The sequence below is a fragment of the Microtus oregoni genome, unplaced genomic scaffold (assembly GCF_018167655.1).
Source record: "Microtus oregoni isolate MIOR12 unplaced genomic scaffold, Mior012 000004F_ref0000308, whole genome shotgun sequence".
Classification (NCBI taxonomy): domain Eukaryota; kingdom Metazoa; phylum Chordata; class Mammalia; order Rodentia; family Cricetidae; genus Microtus; species Microtus oregoni.
In genome coordinates, this window is record NW_024543063.1 from 30,005,486 (window position 1) to 30,033,072 (window position 27,587).

At 45.5% G+C, this 27,587-nt stretch overlaps 1 protein-coding gene across 2 annotated transcripts in view; it reads left to right on the forward strand.

Moving 5' to 3' along the window:
- The first annotated feature begins 1,950 nt into the window (after positions 1–1,950).
- Positions 1,951–27,587, forward strand: part of Nup133 (nucleoporin 133) — a 45,062-nt gene continuing 19,425 nt past the window's right edge. Inside the window, exons 1-14 of one of the 2 annotated variants that reach the window (XM_041650203.1) lie at positions 1,951–2,187; positions 3,748–3,866; positions 4,026–4,129; positions 7,050–7,157; positions 9,292–9,426; positions 10,646–10,816; positions 12,101–12,256; positions 12,911–12,981; positions 14,637–14,784; positions 18,011–18,158; positions 19,633–19,790; positions 21,525–21,616; positions 25,313–25,476; positions 26,868–26,962. In XM_041650203.1, the coding sequence (XP_041506137.1) occupies positions 2,009–2,187; positions 3,748–3,866; positions 4,026–4,129; positions 7,050–7,157; positions 9,292–9,426; positions 10,646–10,816; positions 12,101–12,256; positions 12,911–12,981; positions 14,637–14,784; positions 18,011–18,158; positions 19,633–19,790; positions 21,525–21,616; positions 25,313–25,476; positions 26,868–26,962 (1,848 nt within the window). In that variant the 5' untranslated portion in view covers positions 1,951–2,008. Of the gene's footprint in view, positions 2,188–3,747; positions 3,867–4,025; positions 4,130–7,049; positions 7,158–9,291; positions 9,427–10,645; positions 10,817–12,100; positions 12,257–12,910; positions 12,982–14,636; positions 14,785–18,010; positions 18,159–19,632; positions 19,791–21,524; positions 21,617–25,312; positions 25,477–26,867; positions 26,963–27,587 lie in introns of those variants that run through there. The other variant, XM_041650204.1, reaches the window with a different exon arrangement.

Here is a 27,587-nt window from a genome sequence, read left to right on the forward strand (position 1 = left end):
TTAAAGGTGTGCACCACCACACCCAGCAATGATTTTCTTGAAGAATACAATTTTCCTTCAGCTTGCTTACTTTTTCTGGGCTTTTGTCTCTTTGTTTTCATATCCATAAATGTAGTCATACCTGTATTACCTAATCCTCACTACTCCAACATCTCCACACAGGGAATGTTCCAGCTCACGGGTGCTAGCAAGTCATTCCAGCTCCTGCAGAAGTTTATACAAGGCGTGGTTAGCAAACCCAAGCTTCTGATCTACTTAACAACTTCACATCCACAGTGGTTTCTCAAGTAACTATGCTTTGATTTTTTTTAGTTTTTGAGACAAGGTCTCATGTAGCCCCAGTTGGCTGTGAACAACTCCTGGTCCTACAGGTACAAGAATAAAGCTGTACATCCACCAAACACCTTCAGACACTACCCTCTCTACCTCCTATTGCACACCTCTCCCAGTAAAATAGAAACAGACAAAATGTTCTGGGCTCTATAAGACTCAGAGGCAGCTATAGAACAAGACAAACCCATTACTTTCTCTCAGATGGGAGAAGATACACAGTAACTGCCCGTAGAACAAATTCGATCTTGGGGAATATGAACTGGCACCCTGTACTCCCCACCTAAGATTTACTCCACCAGTGTTTAACCATTCCCCTATTTCAGCAAAGCTGCTGTGAAAGTCTACTGAGTACTTGTTACAGTGGACTCGAAGGTAAGAAAGCCACCCTCTCAGAGATACTTAGAAATAGCTGGCTGTAGTAGTGCATCCCTGTAATCCTAGCACGTGGGAGACAGAGGCAGGTGGATCTTTGTGAGTGGGTGTCTCAACACTGTCCCTCCCCCCCCACAAAGGCTTTTAGAAGCAGCTACTTGAGTCAGGTGTGGTGGCACACACCTGGAATCTCTGCAGGACCAGGAGTTAGTTATTCAAAGCCATTTTGGGCTACATGAGACTTTCTCTCAGACATCAAAAATACCAAAAACGAAATTACTTGAGAGGCCACTGCAAACACAAAGCTGTTAGGCAGTTCAGAAGTATATATTATCTATTCATGCAGGGAGGAGGAAGGTCATCCCTGATCTAAGGAAGGTTTCCAGAGATTGCAGTGGTAAATTTGACGCGGGTGGAGGCCTGCCAGGAAGGGCAGGCAATCCAGAAGGAACTTGCACAAGGGCCTTGAGACTTTAATTCATAGAATGTTGAATCCAAGTGGGAAGTGGTGAAAAGGGGAAAGGTCACCGGAAGTTAAGTCACAGAGGACCTCACGAAAGAGTTCAGCAAGTAACCCCTGGGCGTTATCAGCCCTGCGTATTTACAAACTCTAGTGCAGCCTCGACCTCTGGCTGGTAGTGTGGGAGCAGGTGGAAAAGAAGACACACCCCCTATATGAACCGCGGCCCTCCAAATCAGATGCAGGAGACTAACACAGAGCTGCGTGTATGCCTGCTATAGGACTTCTACATGGCCCTGGGACTACGGGGGTGGGGGAGTGAGAGTGAGCCCCTCTCGGGGTGGGGGCGAGGGGCGTCTTCGTGCCTCGGGTAGTAGGCCAAACCCAACAAACTGCAAAATGCGATTGGGAAGCAAGAGCTGGGGGCCAAAGGAAAGCCCAGACATTCGGACGAAGGCCAAGGCTGCGACCGATCTTAGGGTGGCAAAAGCTCTCCTGAGCGCATGAAGAATCACACGCTATCGAAGCGCCACCGCACACCGAGCCGCCAGCACAGTGACTTACAGCAGGATCCTAGCCCCTCCGATTCCAAATCTCTGGCCACCCGGTACGTGACGTGACGTCAACACGCCGTTCCAGTTCCGACCCCGCCCTGAAGCTCGGCGCCAAGCTTTGTCATCATCGCCACGCGCCTATTTCTCCCTATTGCGAATCATTGCCAAGCGTCCACCTTACGCCATCAGCAGGCGCCTCCCCGCCCCCTTAGGGTTCAAGCTCCTGGCGCGCGAGGTTCTGCTTTATTTTTCTCCGGCGAGTGGAGTTTCCTCTACGCTCCCTGCAGACATGTTTCCAGGCGTCTCCTCTCCGCGGACCCCCGGGCCGGGGACCCGCAGGGGTCCGCTAGTCGGAATCGGGCCGGCGTCCACGCCTAGAGCGAGCCGAAGGGGTCTGTCTCTGGGGTCTGCAGTTAGCTCGCCGGTGCTCTTCTCGCCGGTGGGCCGGCGCAGCTCGGTGAGCTCTAGGTAAGTGGGGCGACCAGCAAGTTCGGCTCCCAAGCTGGCAGGTGGAACCGGGCAGCGGGGGGAAACTATCGCGGCGTTGGGAAGTAGTCTCTCTTGGGTATTATTGCCGATTTTAAATGGGGGCCCTCATTTTGCACTCCCTTTGCTAACTTTTTATTGGATTCATGAATTCACTCAGTCTTCGCGCTAGAGAAAAGAATGAAAGCACCTTGTGAGCAGTACCAAAGCAATGATTTTGTAAGGTAGAAACATACTTCAGATTATTGTAAAGATTAAAGCAAAAGTGACTTCTTTATTGGCAAAGGCAGGAAAGAAAATCAGGCCAGTTTCAAGGAACTGTGTGGCATTTGGTAACTCATTTTGGTTTGAACTAATCCTTTTGTGATCTAGTGTAGACGTGCAGCCCAGAACTGTGTCCTGCCCACTTTGAAACAAGTCATTCTTTGTACCCCAGGATGGCTTTTGCTCAATCCTCTGTCACCATTTCTCAAGTATTGCTATTTCCCGCGTGTGCTAGCTTGCCTGGCTACTGTAATTTTATTTAACAGCTCTGTCTTTATGTCAGGGTCTCAACATCCTTACCAATTTATTCTGTTCCTCTTTCATAAGTGAATTTCTTGAATGAAAAATTGGCTCTGAGCTTAAGAGTACCTGCTACTCTTCCAAGAGGATCTGGAACACCCATGTTAGATGGCTTACAGCTGCCTGTAACTCCAGCTCCAAGGGTTCCAAGCCTCTGGTTTCTAGACACCTGAACTTAGGTGTGTGTGAACACATACACAATCAAAAGTAAAATAAATTTTAAGTGAATTTCTCCTACATGAAAGCAAAAGATACTGAATCTGAGACTTAATGTTTAAAATGTACAAATCACATCACAGAGATCTGCCTGTCTCTGCCTCCTCTCCATGCCTGTCTTTGACTTTTATCTTTTGAAAAGAGTTCTTAACAGTACTGGTCTTAGAGGTAGACATGTGCTCTTAGTTACTGAGCTTATGATCAAAACCCAGGCATGTTGCTTATTTTTTTTTTGTCAGTACAAAGCAGAATCATCTGAGAAGAAGGAAGCTCAATTAAGAAGTGCCTATGGGGGGGGCGTTCTTGCTTGGTGATTGGTGTAAAGGGCCCAGCCCACTCTGGGCAGTGCCATCCCTAGGCAAGTGACCCTGGAGTGTATAAGAAAGCAAACTGAGCAAGCCAGTAAAGAGCATTTACTATGGCTCCTGCCTCCAGGTTCCTGCCCTGTGTTAGTTGCTGCCGTGACTTCCCTTGGTGATGGCCAGGTAACATCTTTATAGTGTTAACCTGGAAGTATAAGATGAAATAAACTCTTTCCCAAGTTGTTTTTGGTCATGGTCTATATCAAGCAATGGAAAGCAAACTAAGATACCAGGTTTTCCTAAAGTTCTATTGAAAAATATAGTTAATTGCGTAGTGTACACAAGCTAGAATCTTTCACCATTACACCTCATCAGAGATCTGTTATGTACAGATTTGTAAGAGCTAAGCTAGTAGGAAATTTCAGGTTATAAGTAACATCGCATGGTCTCTTTTCTTTAGAGGAACACCGACACGGATGCTCCCTCACCATTCCATATCAGAGTCTGTGAACTACGATGTGAGAATGTTTGGCTCGTCTCTGCCTGTTAAGATCATGGAAGCTCTGACTCTGGCTGAGGGTAGGTGTCAAATGAATTTTAAAAAGCCAGACACACAACAGTGTCCACATATTCCGTTATCTGTTTCTGTGACAAATATGGTAGATGTTGGCCTAAGAAGACTGAGCAACGTTTCATAGTCTCAGTGTGAGATTAATTGTGCAACTTATTTCTCCTCAGCTGACGATCAGCTCTCTGTCCACATAGACGAAGGTGGGTGGGCTTGCCTGGTGTGCAAAGAGAAACTCCTTGTTTGGAAGATTGCTGTGTCACCTGTCACTAAGGTAATGGCTCTTTGGATAGCAAGTGAAGAAAAGGTGTCCCAGCTGGTTCTTTACTTTACCTCTATTCTTTTTTTTTTTATTTTCTTTTTTTAAAAAATATTTATTTATTTATTATGTATACAATATTCTGTCTGTGTGTATGTCTGTAGGCCAGAAGAGGGCACCAGACCTCATTACAGATGGTTGTGAGCCACCATGTGGTTGCTGGGAATTGAACTCAGGACCTTTGGAAGAGCAGGCAATGCTCTTAACCACTGAGCCATCTCTCCAGCCCTTTTTTTTTTTTTGATTTTCGAGACAGGGTTTCTCCGTAGTTTTTGGTTCCTGTCCTGGCACTAGCTCTTGTAGACCAGGCTGGCCTTGAACTCACAGAGATCCACCTGTCTCTGCCTCCCGAGTGCTGGGATTAAAGGCGTGTGCCACCACCGCCTGGCTACCTCTATTCTTTAAAGCTCATGAAGGATGCTAGTCAGTCTGTGCAGGCAGTCGGAATTTGTGGTGGGAAATACTGAATATGAATTCATAGTTTGTTTTTTGGGGAAAGACAAAACAAAACTTCTCTTTTAATATAGTTTCTTTGTTCTCAAAAGATCCACCACAGCTGAATAAATGAACATGAGCTGGGGATGTTACTGTCTTCATGGGCTCTGGATCGTGTGCCCTTTTCCCTCCTGCTCTCAGCGCTTGGTTTCACACGGTGTTCTCCTGGGTCTGCAAGCTGCCTTGCTGTGCTCAGCATTCTCTTCCTTGCAGTTGAGGATTTTCTGGAGGACCAGCTCACTGCACCACTATAACATCCTGCACCTTGTTATGTGCCACACTGTGCTGATGCTTTCTGCATTTTAATCAAAGTCCAATAGGGTTGAGGAGACTTCATCATGTTTGAGGGGATACTTTCAGCCTTGGAAGCCTCAGGGGATGGGGGGAAAGTCTGTGTGTACATGTACATAAGTGTACATTGGGTATGTATTCCAACATACTGAAAATGTAGATTCCTGTCCTGTGAGTCACTCTGACTCTAAAGACCTTGGAAAGGGGTTATAGAGGTGGCTCAGTGGGTCAGAGAGAATACTTGTTGCTCTTGCAGAAGACCCAAATTCAGTTTTTAGTAGCCACATGGTGGCTTACAATATTTATAAGTCCAGTTCCAAAAGTCCTCTATAGGATCCAGACATTCCTATAGTGCACATTCACACATGTGGGCAAAGCATTTATGCATATGAAATACATTTTTAAAAAGTTAAAATAAACAAAACAGCCCAATGTGGTGCATGCCTTTTGATCCAGACTTGAGAGGCATAGACAGGTCAGGTAGATCTTTGTGAGTTCAAGGCCAACCTAGTCCACATACTGAGTTTCTGGACAGGTAGGACTATATAGACCCTGTCTCAAAAGGAAAAACAAAACAAAAGCTAATCCTGGAAAATCAGCACAGTGTGCTCTCCCTCCAAGTTCTTATTGTCTCTTCCTGCGTTAAACTCCAAGATGATTAGTAGGTGGGGAGAAGAGGGGCCATGCCTTTGACTGACATCAACTTTGGACAGGAATGGCTTAAGGTATAAGGGAGGAATTAAAATGTTGGCCTTCCGTGTAGAATAAATATAGACCTTAGCACCCATCCTCAGCCAGGCTTGAGAGTGCCCAGCCTTGATGAGGGGAACCAAACTCATACTGACAGGCACCTCCCCTGCACAGAGAGCCATTCTGTCTTCCTTATCCTTTTGACCACCGAATTTTAAAGCAAAATCTATATAATAAAATTAGAAGCTTTAAGAATGTTCAGGGACCACAGTGCTGGGCAGTTTGCCTAAGCTAAGAACTGAGCATGCTTTTTTTCTGAGTTGGATTCAAGGATGCTCTGTGTAGGTTAACCTTGAGCTGTCTGCTCCTAGAGCGGGACCATCAATGAAGTCTGTAATACTCTCTCAGCAGCCTCTTTCAAGCACATCTTCCAGCTCCTGTCACTACCTTGTAGGTCATGGTTCCACTGGAGCTTAGGGCTCCTTCGTAACACTTAGTGTCTGCAGACTTGCTGTCCTCCCCCAGCTGCTTAGAAAGGATATATGGTTCGAAGTAGCCGTGAGGGAAAATTCTTAGGGGTATACTGAGTTACCAGAGGGAGTTGGATGTTCAGCAACAAGCCTAAGAAATGGTTTCAAGGAAACTTGGTATAATTTCTCTTTGGCCATAATAATTTTAAATGTCAAATAAATTATACCTCAGCTGGGAAAGTTTTGTAAAATACCTGATCACTTCCCCTAACCGAGTGGTTCTCAACTTGTGGCTTGCAAACCCCACAGGGGTTACATATCAGATATCCTGCATATCAGCTATTTGTATTAAAATTCATAACTGTAGGGGCTGGAGAGATGGCTTAGAGGTTGAGAGCATTGCCTGCTCTTCCAAAGGTCCTGAGTTCAATTCCCAGCAACCACATGGTGGTTCACAACCATCTGTAATGAGGTCTGGTGCCCTCTTCTGGCCTGCAGGCATACACACAGAAAGAATATTGTATACATAGTAAATAAATAAAAATTTTAAAAAAAATAAAAAATTAATAACTGTAGCAAAATTATAGTTATTAAGTAGCAACGAAATACTTTCATGGTTGGGGTCACCACAGCATGAGGAAGTGTATTAAAGGGTTGCAGCATTAGGAAGGTTGAGAACTACTAACCAGGCCTAGCATGAGTACACAGATGAGTTCATATAGCAGTCTATTTTAGCATCTGTGTATTCCTGACTTTGTGTCTCTTAAGATACTCTGTTATACCTAATCAAAAAGAGTTGTGGAAAGAAAGGATATTGTAAAATAGTATTCCAGTAATTAATCCTTAGGAAACACACAGAAGAAATAAAGAAGTCAGAATGAACAAACTGGGTTTATGTGAAGGTTTTTCTGTTTGTGTTTGTCTTGCAGTTGTCTGTCTGCAAAGAACTCCAGCTGCCCCCTAGTGATTTCCCCTGGAGCGCTGACCTGGTGGCACTCTCTTATGCTGTAACCTCAGGTGAAGTACATTCTGTTCAGGTAGGTGGCATAAAAGCTGATTGAAGGGGCTGGGGAGGTAGCCTAGTAGGTAAGAGCCTATACGAGTCATGCAGAGGGAGTGGGTTCAGTTCCTAGCACCCTCTTTAGGTGACTCATGACTGTATGTAACTCCAGTTCTAGAGGATCCAACAATGTTTTCTTACCTCTGCAGGTACGTACCTGCAAGCAGGTGGTGAACATACAGGCAAGCATACATACATTCATACATACATACACACACATACACACACATACATACATACACACATACATATACACATACATACACATATACACACATACATACACACACACATACATACATGCACACACACTCATACATACATACACATAATTTTTTAAAATCATTTTTAAAAAGCTGATCAAGAGCCTGGTATGGTAGTGCACACCTTTAATCCCAACACTGGGGAGGCAGACAGGTGGATCTCTATTAGGTCAAAGCCAGCCTGGTCTACATCAAATTCTAGGCCACCTGGAGCTTTAATGAGAGCTTGCCTCAAACAATACCTTTTCTGAAATAAGACAATAAAACAAGGTACAGACCAAGGATACACTCACAAATCCAGCTGAGGACTTACATCCGGTATACAGAAAAGTCCAAAGCGAAGTCTGATGAGGAAACAAGCAATCCTAGAGGCCGGAGGTTAAGAGCGCTTAATTGCTCCTGCAGAGGACCCCAGTTTAATTTCCAGCAGCCACGTGGTGTCTCACAATAATCTATAACTCCAGTTCTAGGGAATCAGAGACCTTCTGACTTCCACAGGCTCCGCATATGTACACGATGCATGTATGTACATGCAGGCAACACTCATGCATATAAAACATATAGATGAAAGAAAGTAAAACAGGACAAGGTCTTGAATAGACACTTTCTGGAGAGAGAGTGAGCATGGCACTGTGTAGCATCCTTTTCCATTGGCGCTGTGTAGACAGCACCAGTGGAGCCTGACAGTGCTGAGTGGGGGGTAGGGGCGTAGGGGGTGGGGGGGGGTGGAGCAGCTAAAACTCCTGCTGGGATGTAAAAGAGTGCATGCTTTTGGTTCTTTTTGTTGTTGTTGTTGCTGTTGGGGTTTTTTTGGTTTTGTTTTTTTTTTTGTTTTTTTTTGTTTTTTTTTTTTGCATTTTACTTACTTGGTTTTTCGAGACAGGGTTTCTTTGTGGCTTTGGAACCTGTCCTGGAACTCGCTCTGTAGACCAGGCTGGCCCCGAACTCCCAGAGATCTGCCTGCCTCTGCCTCCCAAGTGCTGGGATTAAAGGTGTGCACCACCACCACCCGGCCTCCCAGTTTCTTATAAAGTGAGGGTACACATGCCGTGTGACCCAACAGTCCATTCCTGGCAATTTCTCTTAAAGAAATGAGAAATATATACATATTATTAAGTTTCTTGTGGCATTTTTGTATATACCCTAGCTTGTTTGTTTATTCATTTATTTGTTTTGAGACAGGTCTCACCATGTGGCTCTGACTGTCTAGGAACTCAGCATGTAGACCAGGCTACCCTTGAATTTATGGAGATCTGCATGCTTCTGGGATTAAAGGCGTGCACCACTACTATAGGGTCCATAACCTAGCTTTAATTGACTCTCCTTTACCTCAGCTTTCGGGGTTTGGAATGACAGAACTGTTCTGTCCTCCGATGATGGGTGGCCACACCGTCACACGTGTTCTGTTCAGAACAGAAAGGTGAAGGTGGTTTTATTGCTACATTATATTTTTTAAAGATTTATTTATTATGTTTATAGTGTCCTGGCATGTTACATACCAAGTCTCATTGTAGATGTGATTGCTGGAAATTAAACTCAGGACGTCTGGAAGAGCAGCCTGAACCATATCTCCAGCCCCCGGTTGCATAGTCTTAAAAATAAAGAATTTCGATGGGCATAATTGTACACACCTTTAATCCCAGTACTTGTAATGCAGAGACTGTCTTATTTCTATGAGTTTGAGGCCAGCCAGGCCTACATAGTGTGCCCTTCTCTAAAACAAATAAATATGTAAAATAATAATAAAATTAATATAAAGAATAAGAAAGTCTTGTTTTCACCAGTGCCATGGGCAGCTGGTTTTGGGGCCTTCTTTTATTGTTGCTGATGACTATGTTTTATTTCAAGGCTGTTGCTGTCATGGTTGCTACCAAAGAGGGGTCCATCCGCTATTGGCCCAGCCTCGCCAGGGAAGACACCTACTCAGAGACGTGTGTGGACCTGGGAGGAGAGAAGATGTGCAGGTTCCTGACAGCAGTACAGGTGTGTGGGAGAGAGCTGTAGTATGAACTGGGTGGGAGGGCTGTGGTGTGAGTAGCGCGGGGAAGGCCTTTCATTGGGGCAGTAGGTTGTTGGTTCATTCCCTTTAAGCACTTTATAAATGCAGCTGTTAGAAACTCTTGGACAAGCCGGGCAGTGGTGGTGCACACCTTTAATCCCAGCACACAGGAGGCAGAGGCAGGTGGTTCCCACAGAGAACTCATCTCTGTGAGTTCAAGGCCTGCTTGGTCTACAGAGCTTGCTCTAGGACAGCCAGAACTACACAGAGAAACCCTATCTCAAAAAACAAATAAACAAAAAAAACTCTTAGACAAGCTAGCCCTAGTGGTGCAGAGCTTTAATCCCAGCACTCAGGAGGCAGAGGCAGACAGGTATCTGTGAGTTCCAGGGTAACCTGGGCTACATATAGAAACCCTATTTCAGAAAAATACAAAGAATAAAAAAAATAAATAGAAAGAAAGAAGCTTAACTCTGGGCAAATGCTTGTTGGTGTCTACTCTTCAGTTCTGGAAGAAATCTGGGCTGGAGTTAGGGCTTGGTCAGCAGAGTGCTTGCCTAACATGCACAGGGCCAAGCACCTCTTAAAACAGATGTAGTGGTACATAGCTATGATACCAACGTTCAGGATAGAGAATTCTGGGTCCTCCTTGGCTGTGAGTTCAAGGTCAGCTTGGAATGAGGCTGCCTAGGGGGAAAAAAAGGAAGGAAAAAAAAGTCTGAAATTTGTTGAACCTATGAATGGTAAAGCCTTAATTTACAAGGTGAACTATGTTGTTGTAAGAATATTTCTGTGTATTGCTTAGTGAAAGAATTTTAATGAAATAATGCACCCTTTTAAAATCCTGTCAGGTGAAAAACCCCGGCTCAAAAAAACAAAAAAAAAAAAGATTTTTGAAAAATCCTGTCAGGTATATTTAAGGTAGGGGTAAATTTTGTCTATCAAATATGTGTGTGTGTGTGTGTGTGTGTGTGTGTGTATTTTTTTTCAATTGAGACAAAAGTCTTGCTCTGCAGCCCAGGCTGGCCTTAATGGTAATCCTCCTGCCTCAGTTCCTCAAGTGCTGGCATTTCAGGCATGCACCACCACACCAGGCTTTGTAACCCGTTTTTTTTTTTTTTTTGTTTTGTTTTGTTTTTTTTTCTAGTTCTCCATCCTGAGAGTGTATGTATTCCAGGCTCATTTTGTTCTGTTTGTTCACAGGGAGGAAGTTTCATCCTGTCCTCTGTGGGGAGCCAGCTGATCAGATTGATTCCCGAAAGCTCAGGAAAGATTCACCAGCACGTGCTGCCCCAGGGACAAGGCATGCTCTCAGGGATTGGCCGGAGGGTTTCCTCCCTTTTCGGGATTCTGTCTCCTGCTAGTGACCTCATGGTGCGTTTGTAAAGAGCTGTTTGCACTGAGTTGAAATTTCCTGTGACAGTGTTATTGGTCTCATATGAGTGTAAGCTGTTGTGTTGTTGCTTTTGCTTTTTAATTTTATGTGTATGAGTATTTGCCTGCATGCATTTTTATGCACCTCGTGGTTGTCTGGTGCTTGCTGAGGCCAGAGAGAGCATCAGATCCCCTGGAACTGGAACTGGAGTTACAGTTGGGAGCTGTGGGTGTTGCAAATCAAACCATGGTCCTCTTGAAGAACAGTAAGTGTTGTTGACCACTGATCCATATCTCCACATTGTGAAAATAATGAGTTTTTTTTTAAGGCTGGTTTTGAACTGAAGTGTGGATAACTCACATTTCCCCTCCTGGCTGGCCTGGAGGAGAGGCGGGTATAGGCTTGGATCTGCCAGCTGTTTTGGTTCTCCTGTGAAGCAGAGCCTTTCTTTTCTCTCCATTGTGCTGGAGAGGCTGAGGTCGCGAGCGCTGAGGTGGACCTGTCATACTCAAGCCTGAACTAGATAGAGCTCAGCTCCTCAACACACTGCTTGTTCCGCACCTCAGGCGACTTTGTCACTTGGTCCCTTGGGTGTTCTTTAAACCCAAAACAACATGTTTAAACACAGATTTATCGTCTTTTGACACATCTTTCTACTAATGGCACTGTTCCTTCTCTTGAGTGACCTGGTTTGCAAACCATGGTGCTCGTCACTGCACTTCCCTCTCTTGTACAGAGTGGCTCCCCAGCTGCCTCTGGGTGCATCCATCCCATCGTCTGCTCTTGTTCACAGGCCAGCGAAGCCTCATTGTTGACCTTTCTTGACCTGTAACAGGAGAAATGGAGGCAATGGGGGTTTAAGTTTAAACTAAAAACTACTGTGTGCATTCAGCTTAAACACATTCATTTCATGCAAAAGTCTACTCATGCAAGCAATGCCCGTGTCTGATGAGTGTCCTCTCTGCCAGCTTCCTTCAAATTCTAGGCCCAAAAGCCACAAGCAACACCTCCTTGACTCACCAGGTTTATAGACACAGTGAAGACTCCGCTGTGGTTTCTCTAAAAGTTCTTACATACTAAGACGCTGGTCCCCTGAGGACTCTTAACTTTCCCATCTCAGCTCTGCTCTCCCCAGTCCTTTCCTTTGGAGGTTCGGCCTTGCTTTCAAGGTCTGCCTCAGAGGTTCAGGGGTTCTTCCTCCAGAGCCTGAGGAAGGTTTATAGTCAGCTGCAAAGCACATGAAGTTGGAGTCAGTCTCAATGTGACCCCTCCTCTCTCCACAGCTGGCCAGTGTTCTCTGGAACAGCACAAGATCCAGTTTCTACACCCTGACGAGTTCAAACATCAGTAAATGGGAACTGGATGATTCTTCAGAGAAGCTGGCTCACAGCTGGGACGTGCACAGAGCCCTGAAGGAAAGCATTGCTGATGCTATTTGGGTGAGGAACCGGAATGGACATTTCTGGTTTGGTTTATGGTGTTCAAATGTGTTATTCCTTCTTTGTTTTTTGTTTTCTTTGAGATAGGAACTCACTCTGTATGTAGCCCAGGTCCTTTAAGTCCTGCCTCAGCCTCCCAAGTGCTAGGATTATATGTAGGTCAGCATCACCACAGCCAGCCCATCTGCCTCATTGAAACACATTTCCATGACGTGTATGTGTGTGTGTCAAATAAGTATAACTGGGTGTTCAATTCCTATCTATAATAGAAATCAGTGATTAACTTGCTAATTTGTGGGGTGGCCAGATATAAGACAGAGTCTCGTGTAGCTCAGTCTGGCCTCATACTCACTACATAGTTGATCTTCCGCCTCCACCACCTATGTTCTAGGAATATGAGCATGTGCCACTACACCCAGGTGATCTCCTGTCACCTGCCTGTCTTGGAACTCACTATGTAGACAAAGGGATCTGCCTGTCTCTGCCTCCTGAGTGCAGAGATTTAAGATTGCACCACCATACCTGGCTTGGTGTGCTAGATTTTAAATGTTAGTTGCTCGTGGGTGCAGCACTTTGCCACGTACTGGGCGTTCACTGGGCAGAAAGAAAGACACAGTAATTACGGCGAGCTTACACTTTGGTATTTCCATTTAGGGATCCGAAAGCAACTACGAAGCCATTAAAGAAGGGGTCCACATTCAGTATTTGGACTTGAAGCAAAACTGGTAAGTAACTGATTTGTCCTAAAGAAGTTGGACAACACATTGGCATCTCTGTGGTGACGTGTGGCCTGCTGCCTGCTCTGCCTACTCTGCTCGTCTCTGCTGAGCCTCCGAGTGGTCTCATTTCTTCTGTGGTGCTGCCGGCTGCTGTGGGAAATGGACACACTCCTCAGCTTTAAATAGGGTGTTCCTGCCATGTTAGACTTGAGGCTTCTGGGCTTGCACAGCTGGACCAGCTCTGTCTGTCTTTATTCCATCTTAAGGCAATGCCAGCACTTTTCTGTTGCCAAGGGAATCCTGAACAGTGGTCTCTCTGGTCTCCATGGAGACATCAGTTTCTCATCACTGTCAGGAAGGAGCTCTTGTGTCCCATAGTCATTGGCTAAGCTGATGTCATGAAGCTGTGTTCCTCCAGCGCAAGCCAGACTGGGCATGGATTATTCTTGGAGTGAGTTTTCTCCTAGCAACAGTTCTCAGGCAGGGCCTGGCAGCTCAGTTTGTGGTCTCAGCACTCAGGAAGGCTGAGGCAGGAGGGTTATGGTTCCTGGCCAGCCTGAGCAATATATGACCCTGTCGCAAACAACAAAATTAAGACTTTTTGTTGCCTTATTTTACCTCCATGCCTCAAGTAATGGATTTACCACCAGCCATGCCTGACTTTCTGTGAGTCTTGCTAAGTGCATATAGTCATCTTTGTTGTTGTTTGTTCTGGTTGTTTGTTTGTTTGGTGGGGTTGTTGTTGTTTTGAGTTACGGTTTCTTTGTGTAAGCTTGGCTCTCCTAGAACAAGCTTCATATACCAGGCTGGCCACTAACCTAGAGATTCTGCCTACCTCTGCTTCCCGAGTGCTGGGACTAAAGGCGTGCTCCCACCACCGCCCGGCACATACAGTCATCTTGACCATAGTCATGACATAGAACAGAGCTGGGGGTGTTGCTCGGTGGTAGGGCAGTATCGACATACATAAGGCAGAGTTTGAACCTCAAGAGGGAGTGGTGGAGAAAGAGATCGCCTTTCCTCCAAAATTCCTTTGTGCCCCTGGAACTTATTAATCTGTTCTGTTTTCAAAGTTTTGTCTTTTTCAGAATGGTGTATAAATAAATCATGCAGTGTAAATAACACAGGGTTTCTCTGTGTAGCCCTGGCTGTCCTAGAACTCACTCTGTAGACCAGACTGGCCACAAACTCATAGAGATCTGCCTGCCTCTGCCTCCCAAGTGCTGGGACTGCACCACCACTGCCCAGGTGATTCAGAAATTTATTTCATAACTAAATATTCAAGAGACTATATATATATGGAGAGAGAGAGAGAGAGAGAGAGAGAGAGACACCAGGATTTATCTCCTCAGTGGTTGAAGACTTTGGGTTATTTTTAGGTTGGCTTCTATAATAAAGCCGGTATAAACATTTGCATGAAGGTAATTATGAGCATATTTTCTCCCTTGGGTAAATATGTAGGTACAGGGCTCTACCATACATGGTGTGTTTAATTTTGTAATAATCTAGCATACTGTTTACAAAGAAGCGTACAGGGTTTGGTAGCACATTGGAGCTCTGAGAGTTCCAGGACAGCCAGGGCTGTGTAGTCTCAAAGGGAAAAAACAAAACAAAAAAAAAACCACATTCAGGAAGCCTGTCTTTTTCCCCCTCTCGTCTAGTGATGGACTCCTGGTTTTGGCAGCAGCATGGCACCCGGGAGACAGTCCCTGCCTCGTCTATTACTCTCTGATAACGGTGGAAGACAGTGGTAACCAAATGTCAGATATGATTACTGTAGAAGTTACTCAGTACAACCCACCTTTCCAGGTAAGTAAAATTACACAGACTCCACAACACTTCAAATTCCTTCTCTGACCATTATTGGTGTCTTTTAAGGTTCACTTGCAAGATTTGGAAATACTTTCAAATATTATTGATTTTTTGTTTTTCCGTCTTTCTGGTCCAGTCCGAGCTAAAGAAAGATGACAGTGAAGGTATCCAGCAGCCGGTCCTGTGACCCTCCTGCTGTAGCTCTGTATCAGCAGCTGGTCCTGTGACCCTCCTGCTGTAGCTCTGTATCCAGCAGCTGGTCCTGTGACCCTCCTGCTGTAGCTCTGTATCCAGCAGCTGGTCCTGTGACCCTCCTGCTGTAGCTCTGTATCCAGCAGCTGGTCCTGTGACCCTCCTGCTGTAGCTCTGTATCCAGCAGCTGGTCCTGTGACCCTCCTGCTGTAGCTCTGTATCCAGCAGCTGGTCCTGTGACCCTCCTGCTGTAGCTCTGTATCCAGCAGCTGGTCCTGTGACCCTCCTGCTGTAGCTCTGTATCAGCAGCTGGTCCTCTGACCCTCCTGCTGTAGCTCTATCAGCAGCTGGTCCTCTGACCCTCCTGCTGTAGCTCTGTATCAGCAGCTGGTCCTCTGACCCTTCTGCTGTAGCTCTTTATTGAGTAAAAATGAAATTTGATGGTGAGGTTCCTGGTGAAATACTTGGATTCATTTTGGTTTGTGTGTGTGTTTGGTATGTGCTGTTTTGTGTTTGAGATGTGTAGCCCAGTCTGACTACATAGTCAAGATCTTTCTGTCTCGTTTCCCAAGTTGTTGATATTATTGGTCTGTGCCACCCTATCTTCCAGGGGTCCAATTTTGAGACGTTTATATTATAGAAAAATTCCATGTGCCTAGGGAACGACTATTTACATACTCTACAAAGTAAGTCCCTGGAAGACAGTTGCACTAATGTTGAGTATAAACAGCAATTATCTAGCTGGGCGGTGGTGGTGCACGCCTTAATGCCAGCACTTGGGAGGCAGAGGTAGGTGGGTATCTATGAGTTCAAGGCTAGCCTGGTCTACAAGAGCTAGTTCCAGAACATCTAGGGCTATTACATTGAGAAACCCTGTCTTGAAAAACCAAACCAAAACAAAACACGTTGTCTAATAACTGATATTTACTAGGGGACAACTATGAAACATGCCATTTAGCCTTATGTAGCATCTAATTCTCTTAAATCATTTTTTTGTCTTTTGGTTTTCGAAGACAAGGTTCTTTGTGTAACAGTCCTAGCTGTTCTGGAACTAGTTCTGTAGACCAGCCTGGCCTCGAACTCAGAGATCCACTTGCCTCTGCCTCCCAAATGCTGGGATTAAAGGTGTGCGCTACCACCGCTCGGCTTGGGATTAAAGACATGCACCACCACCACCACCTGGTTAATTCTCTTAAATCTTTATTATATATTTGAGACGGTCTCACTGTGTAGCTCTGGCTCACCCTGGAATTCAGAGTGCTGCCTGTCTCTGCCTCTCAAGTGCTGCTGTTAAAGGTATGTGTAACCTTACCTAGCCCTTTTTTAATTTATTTATTTTGGGGTGTTTTTGCATGTGTGTGCAGGTGCTTATAGAAGGCGGAGGCAAACAGATGTGGGACTTGGTGGGACAGAAAACCTCAGTCAACACCCCTGGAGCTGGAGTCACAGTTGATTGTGAGCCACCCAGCATGGGCTGCAGTGAACCAAACTTGGGTCCTCTGCCAAAGCAGAGCAGCAAGCTTTCTTAACCACAAAGCCATTTCTCCAGCTACTAAGTCTTGAATCTTAATGTGCTTGCTTATCTGAATCCCATAAGAAAATCTGTTATTCTTTTATTTCTAACAAGAATAAACCTTATCATGTGTTTCAGTTAAGTAGACTTTGGAAATCATAACACAATGTCATTTAAAAGTTTTCAGAAAGTGCAAAAAGAATGCAAAGAAAACAATTTGAGAGTAAAACCAGGAGTCTCACTTTAATGAAATGCTTTAAAAGTTATTTTAGGGGAATAGGGAGATGTCTCAGTGATTAGGAGCATTTGCTGCTCTTGCAGAGGACCAGGTTTGGTTCCCAGGTGACTTATATCCACCCATCACTCCAGCTCAGAGGGATCCAAAACATCTCTCCTCTCTGTCCTCTCTATCCTGCATTTATATGTACATATCCACTACACACACATACACATTAATTTTTGTAAAATTTTAATACTTCTTTAGTAATTGTTGGTGATTGTTAGTATTTCCTAATTTTTGTGCCTAGTGAGTTCTTACTGTATTTCTTTCTCTGACTTTACATGTAAACAAATGAATTCAATTGTCTTATCTTTGAGAGCTGTGGGGGCGTCTCGGGCTTGCTAAATGCAAGCTTGTACCTGATGCCTGGTGTAAAACAAAGCCATTTGGATGCAGTGACACACACTTTTATGGAGGTTCACACTTTTCTAGAAGTAGAGACAAGCAGATCTCTGTAAATTTAAGGTCAGCATAGGGAACTCCAGGGCAACCAAGGTACATCGCGAGTATCGCTAGACTCTCAGAAGAGAAGGGAGCCAGAAACAAAACGTTTTCTTTTGTACCTGCCAGTTTAAAAATAAATAATATAACATATTAGAGCTTTTTGTGTCTCATTTGTTGCAAACTTCTAGTTATAATCTTTTTGTTTGGTTGCTTGGTTGTTTTTTTTCAAGACAGGATGTTTCTGTATAGTCCTGACTGTCCTGGATCATTAATCTGTAGACCAGTCTGAATTCAAACTCAGAGGTCTGCCTGCCTTTGCCTCCCAAGGTCTGAAATTAAAGATGTTTTATCCTACTACTATGCCTAGTATTTTAAAAGTTTACTAATTTGCAACTTAGGAAATAATTTCTGTAAGGCAAATATGTTAGTCCATTTGGGCTGTTGCAGCAAAATCCCTAAGGGTGGGAAGTTCTGGAGCTTAGAGGTCCAAGATAAAGGTGCCAGTGTTTATGGTGCCTATTCCTAGTAGACAGAGCCTTCCCAAGACCCCACATGTTCACACAGTTAGCAGTCGGCTTCTAGATTCCAGGAGGACATCAATGTCCAGGCCCAGCAGTGACTGTAAGCCTCTCCTGTCTTTGTGAATCATCTTGTGTAGACTTTCACAAGGATATTCAGTGACTGAGAATTTTAACATTTTTTGTGGAATGGTGTCATATTAATGTAGTTGCAAAAATCATACAAATATTTTTGTCTTGAATCTTACAAACTATAATCCTAAATTTACCTTTCAGTCTGAAGACCTGATCCCATGTCAATTGATGGTGCCAAACTTTTCAAGCCAGATGACCTATCTTTATATGGAGAATGCGGTCTTTGTGTGCTCCACGGGAACTGGGAAGTTTTCTCTTCCTCAGGAGAAAATTGTCTTTGATGCACAAGGTACATGGATGGCTGCTTTAGATGAAAAGATGGTTCTTTCTCCATTGAATTATATTTTCACCTTTGTCAGAATTCAGTTAATCCAATGCATGTGTCTGTCTGGACTCTGTTCTCCTTTTATACGTGTCTGTCCACCCACCAGTATTGTACAGTCTCCAATAAGTGATTCTTAGATCCAAGCGCTTTGGCCAGCTCATTAGCCGTTCTTGGCAGTTTCTCTTTTACTGTACATTTTGCCTCTGGTTTGCTACTTGCCCGTTAGAAATATTAATACTGTTGGCAGTAGCTGAATTCATAGCCATACTGAATACCCAAGGGTGGGTAGAATTCACAAACTGTTATCTTTATAGGCAAAATTAGTATCCGCACCCCCCCACAAAAAAAAGGTTCCCCAGAAGAGACAAGAAGGTAAGAGCTAACTATGAGAGAAGTAAGTGCTCATCTTGGTTTAGGAGAGTGGCTCAGACTGGGTTAGCGTTCTTAAGCTAGTTTGTCCAGACCCCTGACGGGAAAATCCTGGGGGGCTAGCTTGCAATACAGATCAGACACGTCGATACTGACAAGCATATAGTCCTACAGGACAGGGCCAGGCCACAGATGGAGCCTAGGTGGTGGTCCACACAGAGGGACCAGTATAGTGGGCTGTTCCTAAGGCACAGAGTAGGCTGGCTACTGCCTGGATTGGCCCCCTAGAGAAAGACCATTAGGCAAGAAACAAGAGGATGCCACAGGGTGGAGATGCTGCCATTCTGGGTTTGACAGAACAAGAACTTTGGAGGGATTGAGGAGGGGTTTTGCTCACTGTTCTCTTGCAATGACAAGTTTTGTGGTTTTGTTTTGGGGGGTGTTTGTTGTTTTGTTTTTGTTTTTTAGACTTTTATTTATGTAGGTACAGTGGAGGCCAGAAGAGGGTGTAGTCTCCTGTAGAGTTATAGGAGGTTGTGAGCCTCCCAGTGAGGCCCCTAAGAACTCTCAGGAGGCAGAGGCAGGCGGATCTCTGTGAGTTCGAGGCAAGCCTGGTCTACAAGAGCTAGTTCCAGGACAGGCTCCAAAGCTACAGAGAAACCCTGTCTCGGGGGTGGGGTGGGGGGAGAACTGAACTCTCTTGTGGAGACAGCAAATGCTTTAATTGCTGAGTCATCGCCAGCCCAGTTTTTTTTTTTTTTTTTTTTTGTCTTTAACGTGGACAGTCTGCTTTATTGAGAAGCAACAGGGTCCTGACATTTTTACAATTTAAAAGCTGAGACCTAAGTAAAACATAAAGTCTAGGGGCTGAGGCAGGTGATGGCATAAGCCTTCTAATGTAAACCAGCCCGGTCAGCATAGTAAGGCTGTCTCTACAAAGAAAGTAAAAACAAATTAAATTCATTTATGCCATAGCATTTTAATTTTAGGAGTCATAAAGGAAGAAGGATGCAGGTCATCGGAAATCTGAGAAATTGTTCTATGCGATCTTTGTGCATTTTTTTCTCAGGAGATGGCATTCTGGGCGCTGGCTCCTGTGGAGGTGTTCCAATCCTTTTTTCTAGGAACAGTGGCCTTGTGTCTGTCACTCCAAGGGAAAGTGTGTCCCTGTTAGCAGAGGACCTGGAAGAGTCTTTGACCTCTTCAGTTGGTGGGCAGGGCAATGAGGTAAGATCACTTGACATTTGCTGCGTTTCACACTGGAAAGGGCAGTCGAATTAGAAAGGCTGGGGTGAGGTCCGCTCTCTGTCCTTTTTCTCGCTGTTCGTTGTCTCGGTCCCATCTGCGTTTTCCTCTGCATCTCTGAGCCAAGTGGATGTGTTGCTGTCTCCAGGTCACAGTTTTAGAACAGGGGCTTGGAACAACTTCTATGCGTCCTCCTCTCCTTTGCCTTGCTGAGGAATGGGGTGACAGATGAGTGTTGGAACGGTTCATTCCAGGGAAGCACCAGTGACCTTCCACACAATACACATCTGGTGATTCCTGGAGCTTTGACAGCATCGATTCTATTTGCTGAGTCGATTGTTGCACACACTGTCTGGCAGCTTTGGAAGGTGCCTGTTGGGGTATCTGTGGTCACTATCCATAAGGACCTGTCCCCAGCTGGGCTAGGCAGACCTGAATGCCACTTTACATGGGCTCTGGGGATCAAACTCAGGTTGCACAGCAAATGTCTTTATTCACTGAGACATCTCGGTGACCTCAGCAGATGAATTCTGAGAGGCTTGATGAGATTAAAAATAAATAAATAAGAAATCAACTTTCACCAGGTGTGGTAGTGCACATCTTTAGTCCCAGCACTTGGGAGGCAGAGGCGGGCAGATCCCTTTGAGTTCAAGTCCAGCCTGGTCTACAGAATGAGTTCCAGGACAGCCAGGGCTGTTACACAGAGAAACAAAACAAAAAACAAAAGCAATCACCTTTCTATTATCTTGAAACCTGAGGTAACTTTATCTGTAAGTTTGGAGTTTTTAAACAGAAAAAAATATTTCAGTTACAGAAGGCTAAAATACGAGTATCTTCTACTGAAATACATGACAGATTCACATATTTGGTTTTGTTAATCATAAGACACTGGCTTGTCTGTCGTCTGTTGACAGAGTTACTGTGTAGTTCAGGCTAAACCTCTTGCCTCAGTCTTCCAAGCACTGGAATACCAGACATATGCTACCATGAGTAGTCTTTGTATAGACCATTTTCTTAGTTAAAAATTGAAGTGCAAGAAGCTGGTTGGAATTCCAGCGCTTGAGAGGAAGAGGCAGGTGAACTCTGAATTAAAGGTCAACCTGATCTACGTAGAGAGTTCTAGGCCAGCCCAGGCTGCATAATAAGACCCTGTCTCAAACACAGCCTAGAGAGAAGCTAAACAATTAAGAACATTTGTTGCTCCTGTAGAGGACCTGGGTTCAATTCCAGCACCCACAACCATCTGTCACTCCAGTTCTAGGAGATCCTATACCCTCTTCTGACCTCTGGGGACTGCACACACAACATACATGTGTACACGTGGATATATATGCAGTCACTCACACGTGTAAAATTAAAAAAAATTGATTTTAAACCAAGAAAATCGATTTGTCAGTTTGTACAGAGTGTAATGTATTTGAACTTTTGCTTGTGATTGTGTGTTTCTAGGTTAGTGCTGCTGCATGCTCCTGGGTTTGTTCTGCACTAGTCCATCTCTTGCAGTTTTCCTGAGTTCTGCTTAGCTGTGTCCTTCCCCATGTTCTTAATGTTTATTGTGGTAAGCATAGGGACAGTGGGGTCAAGCGCTGAGTCACCTGCCTTTTCTGTAGGGCTTTGATCCATCTGTGAGTGTGGCGTACACTTCCTTCAACATGTGCGACTGTTCCTGTGCCCAGTTCTTGGAAGCAACAGTTTGTTTTCTGTTTTCTTTTGTAGAGTATGGTTTTTGAGACCACAACAAAAAATCAAACTGTAGCCCATGAAGATAAGACAAAACTACTTAAGGCTGCATTCCTCCAGTACTGCAGGTATAGCACAGTCTTGTTTTAAGATCTGCTTTAGAGCTGGGTGGTGGTGCACACGCCTTTAATCGCTGCACTGGAGCGGCAGAAACAGGGATTTCTGTGAGTTCGAGAACAGCCTGACCTATAGAGTGAGTTCCAGGACAGTCTCCAAAGCTACCTGGAGAATTCCTGTCTCAAAAAAACAACAAACAAAAATAAAAATGAGTATGAATTAGCCAAGTGGTGGTGGTACGTGCCTTTAATCCCAGCACTCAGAAGGCAGAGGTAGGTGGTTCTCTAAATTCAAGGCCTAAATGTGCTCCTAAATGTGTAAACCAGGCTGGTCCTCCTCTAGGGAATTCCAGGCATGACTGTTATGCTCAGCAGGCACAGCACATTTTAAAATCACAGCCCATCTTATGTGTGTTTTTCCTGATGCTTACTGTGCATTGGTGGGTGGTGAGAGCTAGCTGATTATCTGAATCTGGCATCGCAAGAGGCCCCACCCTACGTAGATCTAACATCGGGTCTAATAGCCTCCCCAGGAAGCAGTGACCATTAAAACTGGCAGTCCTAAAGACGGAGGACAAAATGTCTTTTAACACATCCGAGCAAGTAAGTTGCAGATGGAGTCATATGGGTGTTATGAAAGAAGTAAGCCTACCCCTTAGCTGGGGTTCAGTGACCACAGAACATAGTGGTTGCTCAGCCAAGCTCAGATTCTGCAGTTTGGCTGTTGGAGGTCAGGTCAGGTGGCAGTTGGCCAAGTCCAACCTGGGCTCTCATTGTGGCCAGATTCCAGTCTGGCTGTGTTGTGCCTGGGCTTCTCATCTTTCTAGGGCCTTGGCTGGCCAGCTCTTTGCTTCCTGTAGCTTCTGATCGCTGCGTTGACATTTGAGACAGGTAACCATTTGTGGGCATCTGATGACTTGCAGGCTATAGAGCAGTAGCCCTGGCCTCTTCCCACTGGAAGCCAGTAGCCCTTCCCCTGCTTGTTACAACCACCTTGTCTCCAAACACTGTCAAATGCCCTGAGTCAAACATAACATAGAGCTTTTAAGTATTGTCTTTATTTTTCTTACTTAGTATTGTTTGGTTTTCATTTTAATTTATTCAAAAAATGCAAATACAGATGTTTTGTTGATGACAGTTTGGGCAAACAACTTGTGTAATTATTGGTCAGGTCTTGTACAAGTATCCTGCAGCCTGGAGTAACGACTGCTTCCAGCTTCAGCCTGGCTGCTAACGCTTCATGACCTTAAGCAGATGAGTTACCACCTGTCCAGAGAGCCTCTGGAACCTAACTACACATCATCCTGTCCACTCCACTATCTCACTGGCTGTCTGGGTTGTTTGTGGAATGCAGGATTCCTAATGTACTAGAGGCACAGCACCCTTAGAACTGTGAGGGCTAGGTACTGTGGGCGTGAACCTGCAGCAGAGGGGTCCTGGGTACTGTGGGCGTGAACCTGCAACAGAGGTGTTTTAGGTACTGTGGGCATGCACCTGCAGCAGAGGTGTCCTAGGTGCCGTGGCGTGAACCTGCAGCAGAGGAGTCCTAGGTACTGTGGGCATGCGCCTGCAGCAGAGGGGTCCTAGGTACTGTGGGCATGCGCCTGCAGCAGAGGAGTCCTAGGTACTGTGAGCATGCGCCTGCAGCGGAGGAGTCCTAGGTACTGTGAGCATGCGCCTGCATCAGAGGTGTCCTAGGTACTGTGAGCATGCGCCTGCAGCAGAGGTGTCCTAGGTGCTGTGGGCGTGAACCTGCAGCAGAGGTGTCCTGGGCTCACGGTCACATTTCCGTTTATTATCAGCATGCCTGATGCCACTTACACGCTTTCCTTCATCAGCAGAGTTGTTTCACAATTGAATAGACACTTGTGAAAGTCTTGGCCAAGCCTTGCCAAGTCAGCCTCTTCCCAGAGCTGTGAAGCTTTGGCAGGACAGTCACTGGCCCTGTTTCTTCCTTTGTGCCTGCTTGAGAAGAGTGAAGGATCCAGTTTGCCTAGCGTGTCTTGGTTTTGAAGAAAGTATTTTTTTTTAAGCATTTAAAAAAAAAAATGACAAGTTCTCAGGTCCTGACCTGCCCTCCCACTCAGTTGTGCAGGGTGGCTGCTCATTCCCTGAAATATATAATATTAAGTTCTAAGTTTGTTTGACTGCTTTGCCAATGATCTGCTGCACTCCCTGTTCTGCCCAGGTGGGGATGCCACTAAACAGTGTAGTATGCTTTATGACCTTGTTCTGTTGCATGGTTCAGTCTTCCTAGAAAGATTTGGGTTACTTCGTCTTGCACATATTTCTCTTCAGTGACAGTCTGTTAAGTGTACATGATAATGCGGCCAGCAACTGGAGTCTTTATTTTGATTTTTTGTGGCTACCAGAACAAATTACCACAAGCTCTATGCTGATGGGACTCCTGTCCAACATTACAGAGCCAGTAGGGCCATGCAGCCCCTGGAGGGTCTAGGGGACTTTCGTGCCTCTCCTTGCTGTTCATCCTAACAGCCGTGGCCACTGCTGGGCTGGCTGGTGCTATCTTCACGGTGCACAGCCTCTCCCAGTGTCTGTGCAGTTCTTACACCGCAGTCTTCAGGGCTGGACCTTCTGACCTGTTCATTCCTCCTGAGTGTAGGCCACGTTTACCTTCCTCTTGGCCTCATTAGTACCTGGTTCTTTTCTCGCGTCGGCCCAGTTTAGAAGAGTCCTCTTTTTTAGGGGCTCACTGTCCTTCAGGCTGTTGCTCTGGTTTTTTCCAAGACTCCTTTTCCTAGAAGACCTGTTTCCATGTCTGCTGTAGCTTCCTTGCTAACCAGCAGGGCATGCTCAGTGGGTGACCACTCCCACTTCATTCTCCTTACCCCGCCGCTGTGGCTTCTTCCCCCAGAGAGCTCTCCCTGCCCTCTGATGGGTTGGTTGCCCTTCCCTGTGCTTGGTGGTCTGTTAGTTACTTTTTTCTTTGCCGTGACCAGATAGCTGACAAGAAACAGTTTAGGAAAGGAGGGGCTTTTGTTGTAGCTTAGCGTTCGGGGGATCATTGTATCATTGGGGAGACACATGGCAGCAGGAGCAGTCAGGAAGCTGCCACAGCCCGATTTCATCTTTTTATTCATTCTGGAAGTTGAGGCTTTACGTCAAACTAGGAAAATGCAGAGATTTGTCGTAAGGTGATTCTAGACCTCAGGTTAACAGTATAAACCGTCACGGCTGCTGTCTGAGTACTGGCCAGCACATGTGCCTTCACTTGTTCAGTGGTCTGACTCCTGGCACCGTAGCCTAAAGCCTAGGGCTGGTTTCAGTCTTAGCCGTTGTCTAGTGCCTCTCCTGTTAGAACGTTCAGTGTGTTAATGAATTCACAGCCGCACAGAAGCCTTCTTCTATGTAATGAGGTGAATCTTGTGACCAGTCCTGTGGGCTAAAGCCTGTACATGGATGTTAACCTCACCGTTAACTTTTTTTTAATATTTATTTATTTATTTATTTATTATGTATGCAATATTCTGTCTGTGTGTATGTCTGCAGGCCAGAAGAGGGCACCAGACCTCATTACAGATGGTTGTGAGCCACCATGTGGTTGCCGGGAATTGTATTCAGGACCTTTGGAAGAGCAGGCAATGCTCTTAACCATTGAGCCATCTCTCCAGCCCACCGTTAACTTTTCTATGGCGAGTCTGGGACGGTTGGCCTCTGCTGTAGCTTCGCATTCCCATTTTCCTACAGGAAAGACTTGGGCCGTGCTCAGATGATGGCGGATGAGTTCTTTTCCTCTCACACTGACTTGAATTCGGACGCTGAGTTAGACAAGGCTGTGACTCAGATCAGCATGGACCTGGTGGACGACTACCCAGCCTCGGACCCGCGGTGGGCGGAGTCAGTCCCCCAAGGTCAGTAGCGTCGTGATGGGAGAGGGGAGTGCTGCTTCTGCACTCCTTGATCATGCTGTAATCTTTATTTTCTCAAGTAGTTGCAGGTAACATTCCCTGTGGCACATCTGAGAAGGCTAGGGCAGATGGCCCTGTTTGTCAATTAGAGGAGCGTCTGAGAGGACACGGAAACATTGAAACAAGTCCTCGTGCTTCTCACCATTTCATTTCTGAAAGAACTGGGTGGGTGTGTCAGTCAGGAAGAGAGCTGGTAGAATATAGATATTTAAAGATATTAGAATGGCTTACAGGCAGTGGCCCGGCTAGTCCAACAATGACTGTCTACTGACAGAAAGTCCAGGAAGTCAGTAGTTGTCAGTCCACAAGATCGGATGACTCAGCTGGTCTTCAGTGTGTCTCAGAATCCCAGGTAAGCAGGCTCTAGCGCAGTGAGAGAGAGAGCGAGCCTGCAGTGAGAGAGAGCGAGCCTGCAGTGAGAGAGAGCGAGCCTGCAGTGAGAGAGAGCGAGCCTGCAGTGAGAGAGAGAGAGCGCTCTGCCGCTGAGAGCAAGAGCAAGCCGACAAAGAGCAAAGCGTCTTTCTCCTTGTCCTACGTAGGCTGCCGAGGGAGGATGTGGCCCAGATCTAGGGTGGATTTTCTGACCTCAGATGTTCCATATTTAAAGTGAATCTTCTCCCTGTCTCAAATGATCCAGTTAGATAAAAATCCCTCACAGTGGCTTGGGTTTTTACTTAATTCCACGTGAGGTCAAGAATAGCCATCACGATGGTGGTGATAGGCATTTGGCACTCACTTGCTTCAGAGTAAACAACTTTGGCATACTCCGTGCATTTGGCTAGTAGGACTTCCCAAGTGTTAGAGAAATGCTTGGTATTCAGAAGTGAACATCTCACATCCCCCTGCCTGTCCCAGGTGACTACCCCCTTAGGCTGCTCTGCATTCCCAGTTACCAGACAGTGTCTCAGGTACAAGTTTCTGCACTAGGGATATAGGGAGTTTCCTTGCTTTTTTTTCTTTTAGCCAAACCATACAATGGCTAAACCAGGGCATGCTTTCTGTTTTGAGTAAGTACAGTATCTGCCTGGCTAGGTTTTCCTCTGCATTTAAAAACTTTTTTGAGGCAAGGTCTCCTTTTGTAATGTGGGGTGTCTCTAGAACTTACCAGGCTAGCCTTGAACTCAGCATTCTCGCCTTAATTTTCCGAGAGGTGAGATTACAGATGTGAGCCCCCACTGAGTTATAGATCCATTCTAAGACTCCTTGAGTGCTCTAAGTAATGTTTTAAAGGACTGGTGCCCTGCTCCCTTCAGATCCTCTTAGCTTGTCACTTTCTAGTAGCTACTGTTGCGAAAATCGCTTTGTGCTTACTCTGTACTGCTGTGTTCTGACAGAGGCCCCTGGACTGAGCAACACATCACTGATCATTCTGCACCAGCTGGAGGACAAGATGAAAGCCCACTGTCTGCTGGTGGACTTCCTTCACCAAGTAAGCACCAGCATAGGCTAAGGGTGAGCCTGGCATTGTAGCCCAGTGAGATGCCCTGCCCTCTGGGGTATTTCCTTGGAGGGGCCTGGATTGTGTATTGATGTAAGCAGTTCCAGGGCCATGGCACACATGCGGATGTCAAAGGACAAATTTCGGGAGTTCTTTCTTTCTGGGGATCAAACTCAGGTGTCAGTTTTGGTGGCTAGTGCCATTCCCCTCTGAGCTATCCCGCCAGCCCCCAAACAGCAATTTGTACAATCTTAAACAGATTTTCTTTTGTGTAAAAACATAGACGCTGGGTGGTGGTGGCTCATGCCTTTAATCCCAGCACTCAGGAGGCAGAGGCAGGCGGATCTCTGTGAGGTCGGGGCCAGCCTGGTCTACAAGAGCTAGTTCCAGGACAGGCGCTAAGGCTATATAGAGAAAATCCTGTCTTGAAAAACAAAACAAATAAAAAACCAAGTTTCCATTTCCCAAAGATCTGTATTCCAGAATAGGTGACTGGTACAAATCAGAAAAGCCATTTGATCATTACAATATTTAAAGAGTAGTTTGAAAACTCTGCAGCCATGGGTAGGAAGGGTGAGGAGACTCTGACATGGATACTGCATGAGTACACCTCGTA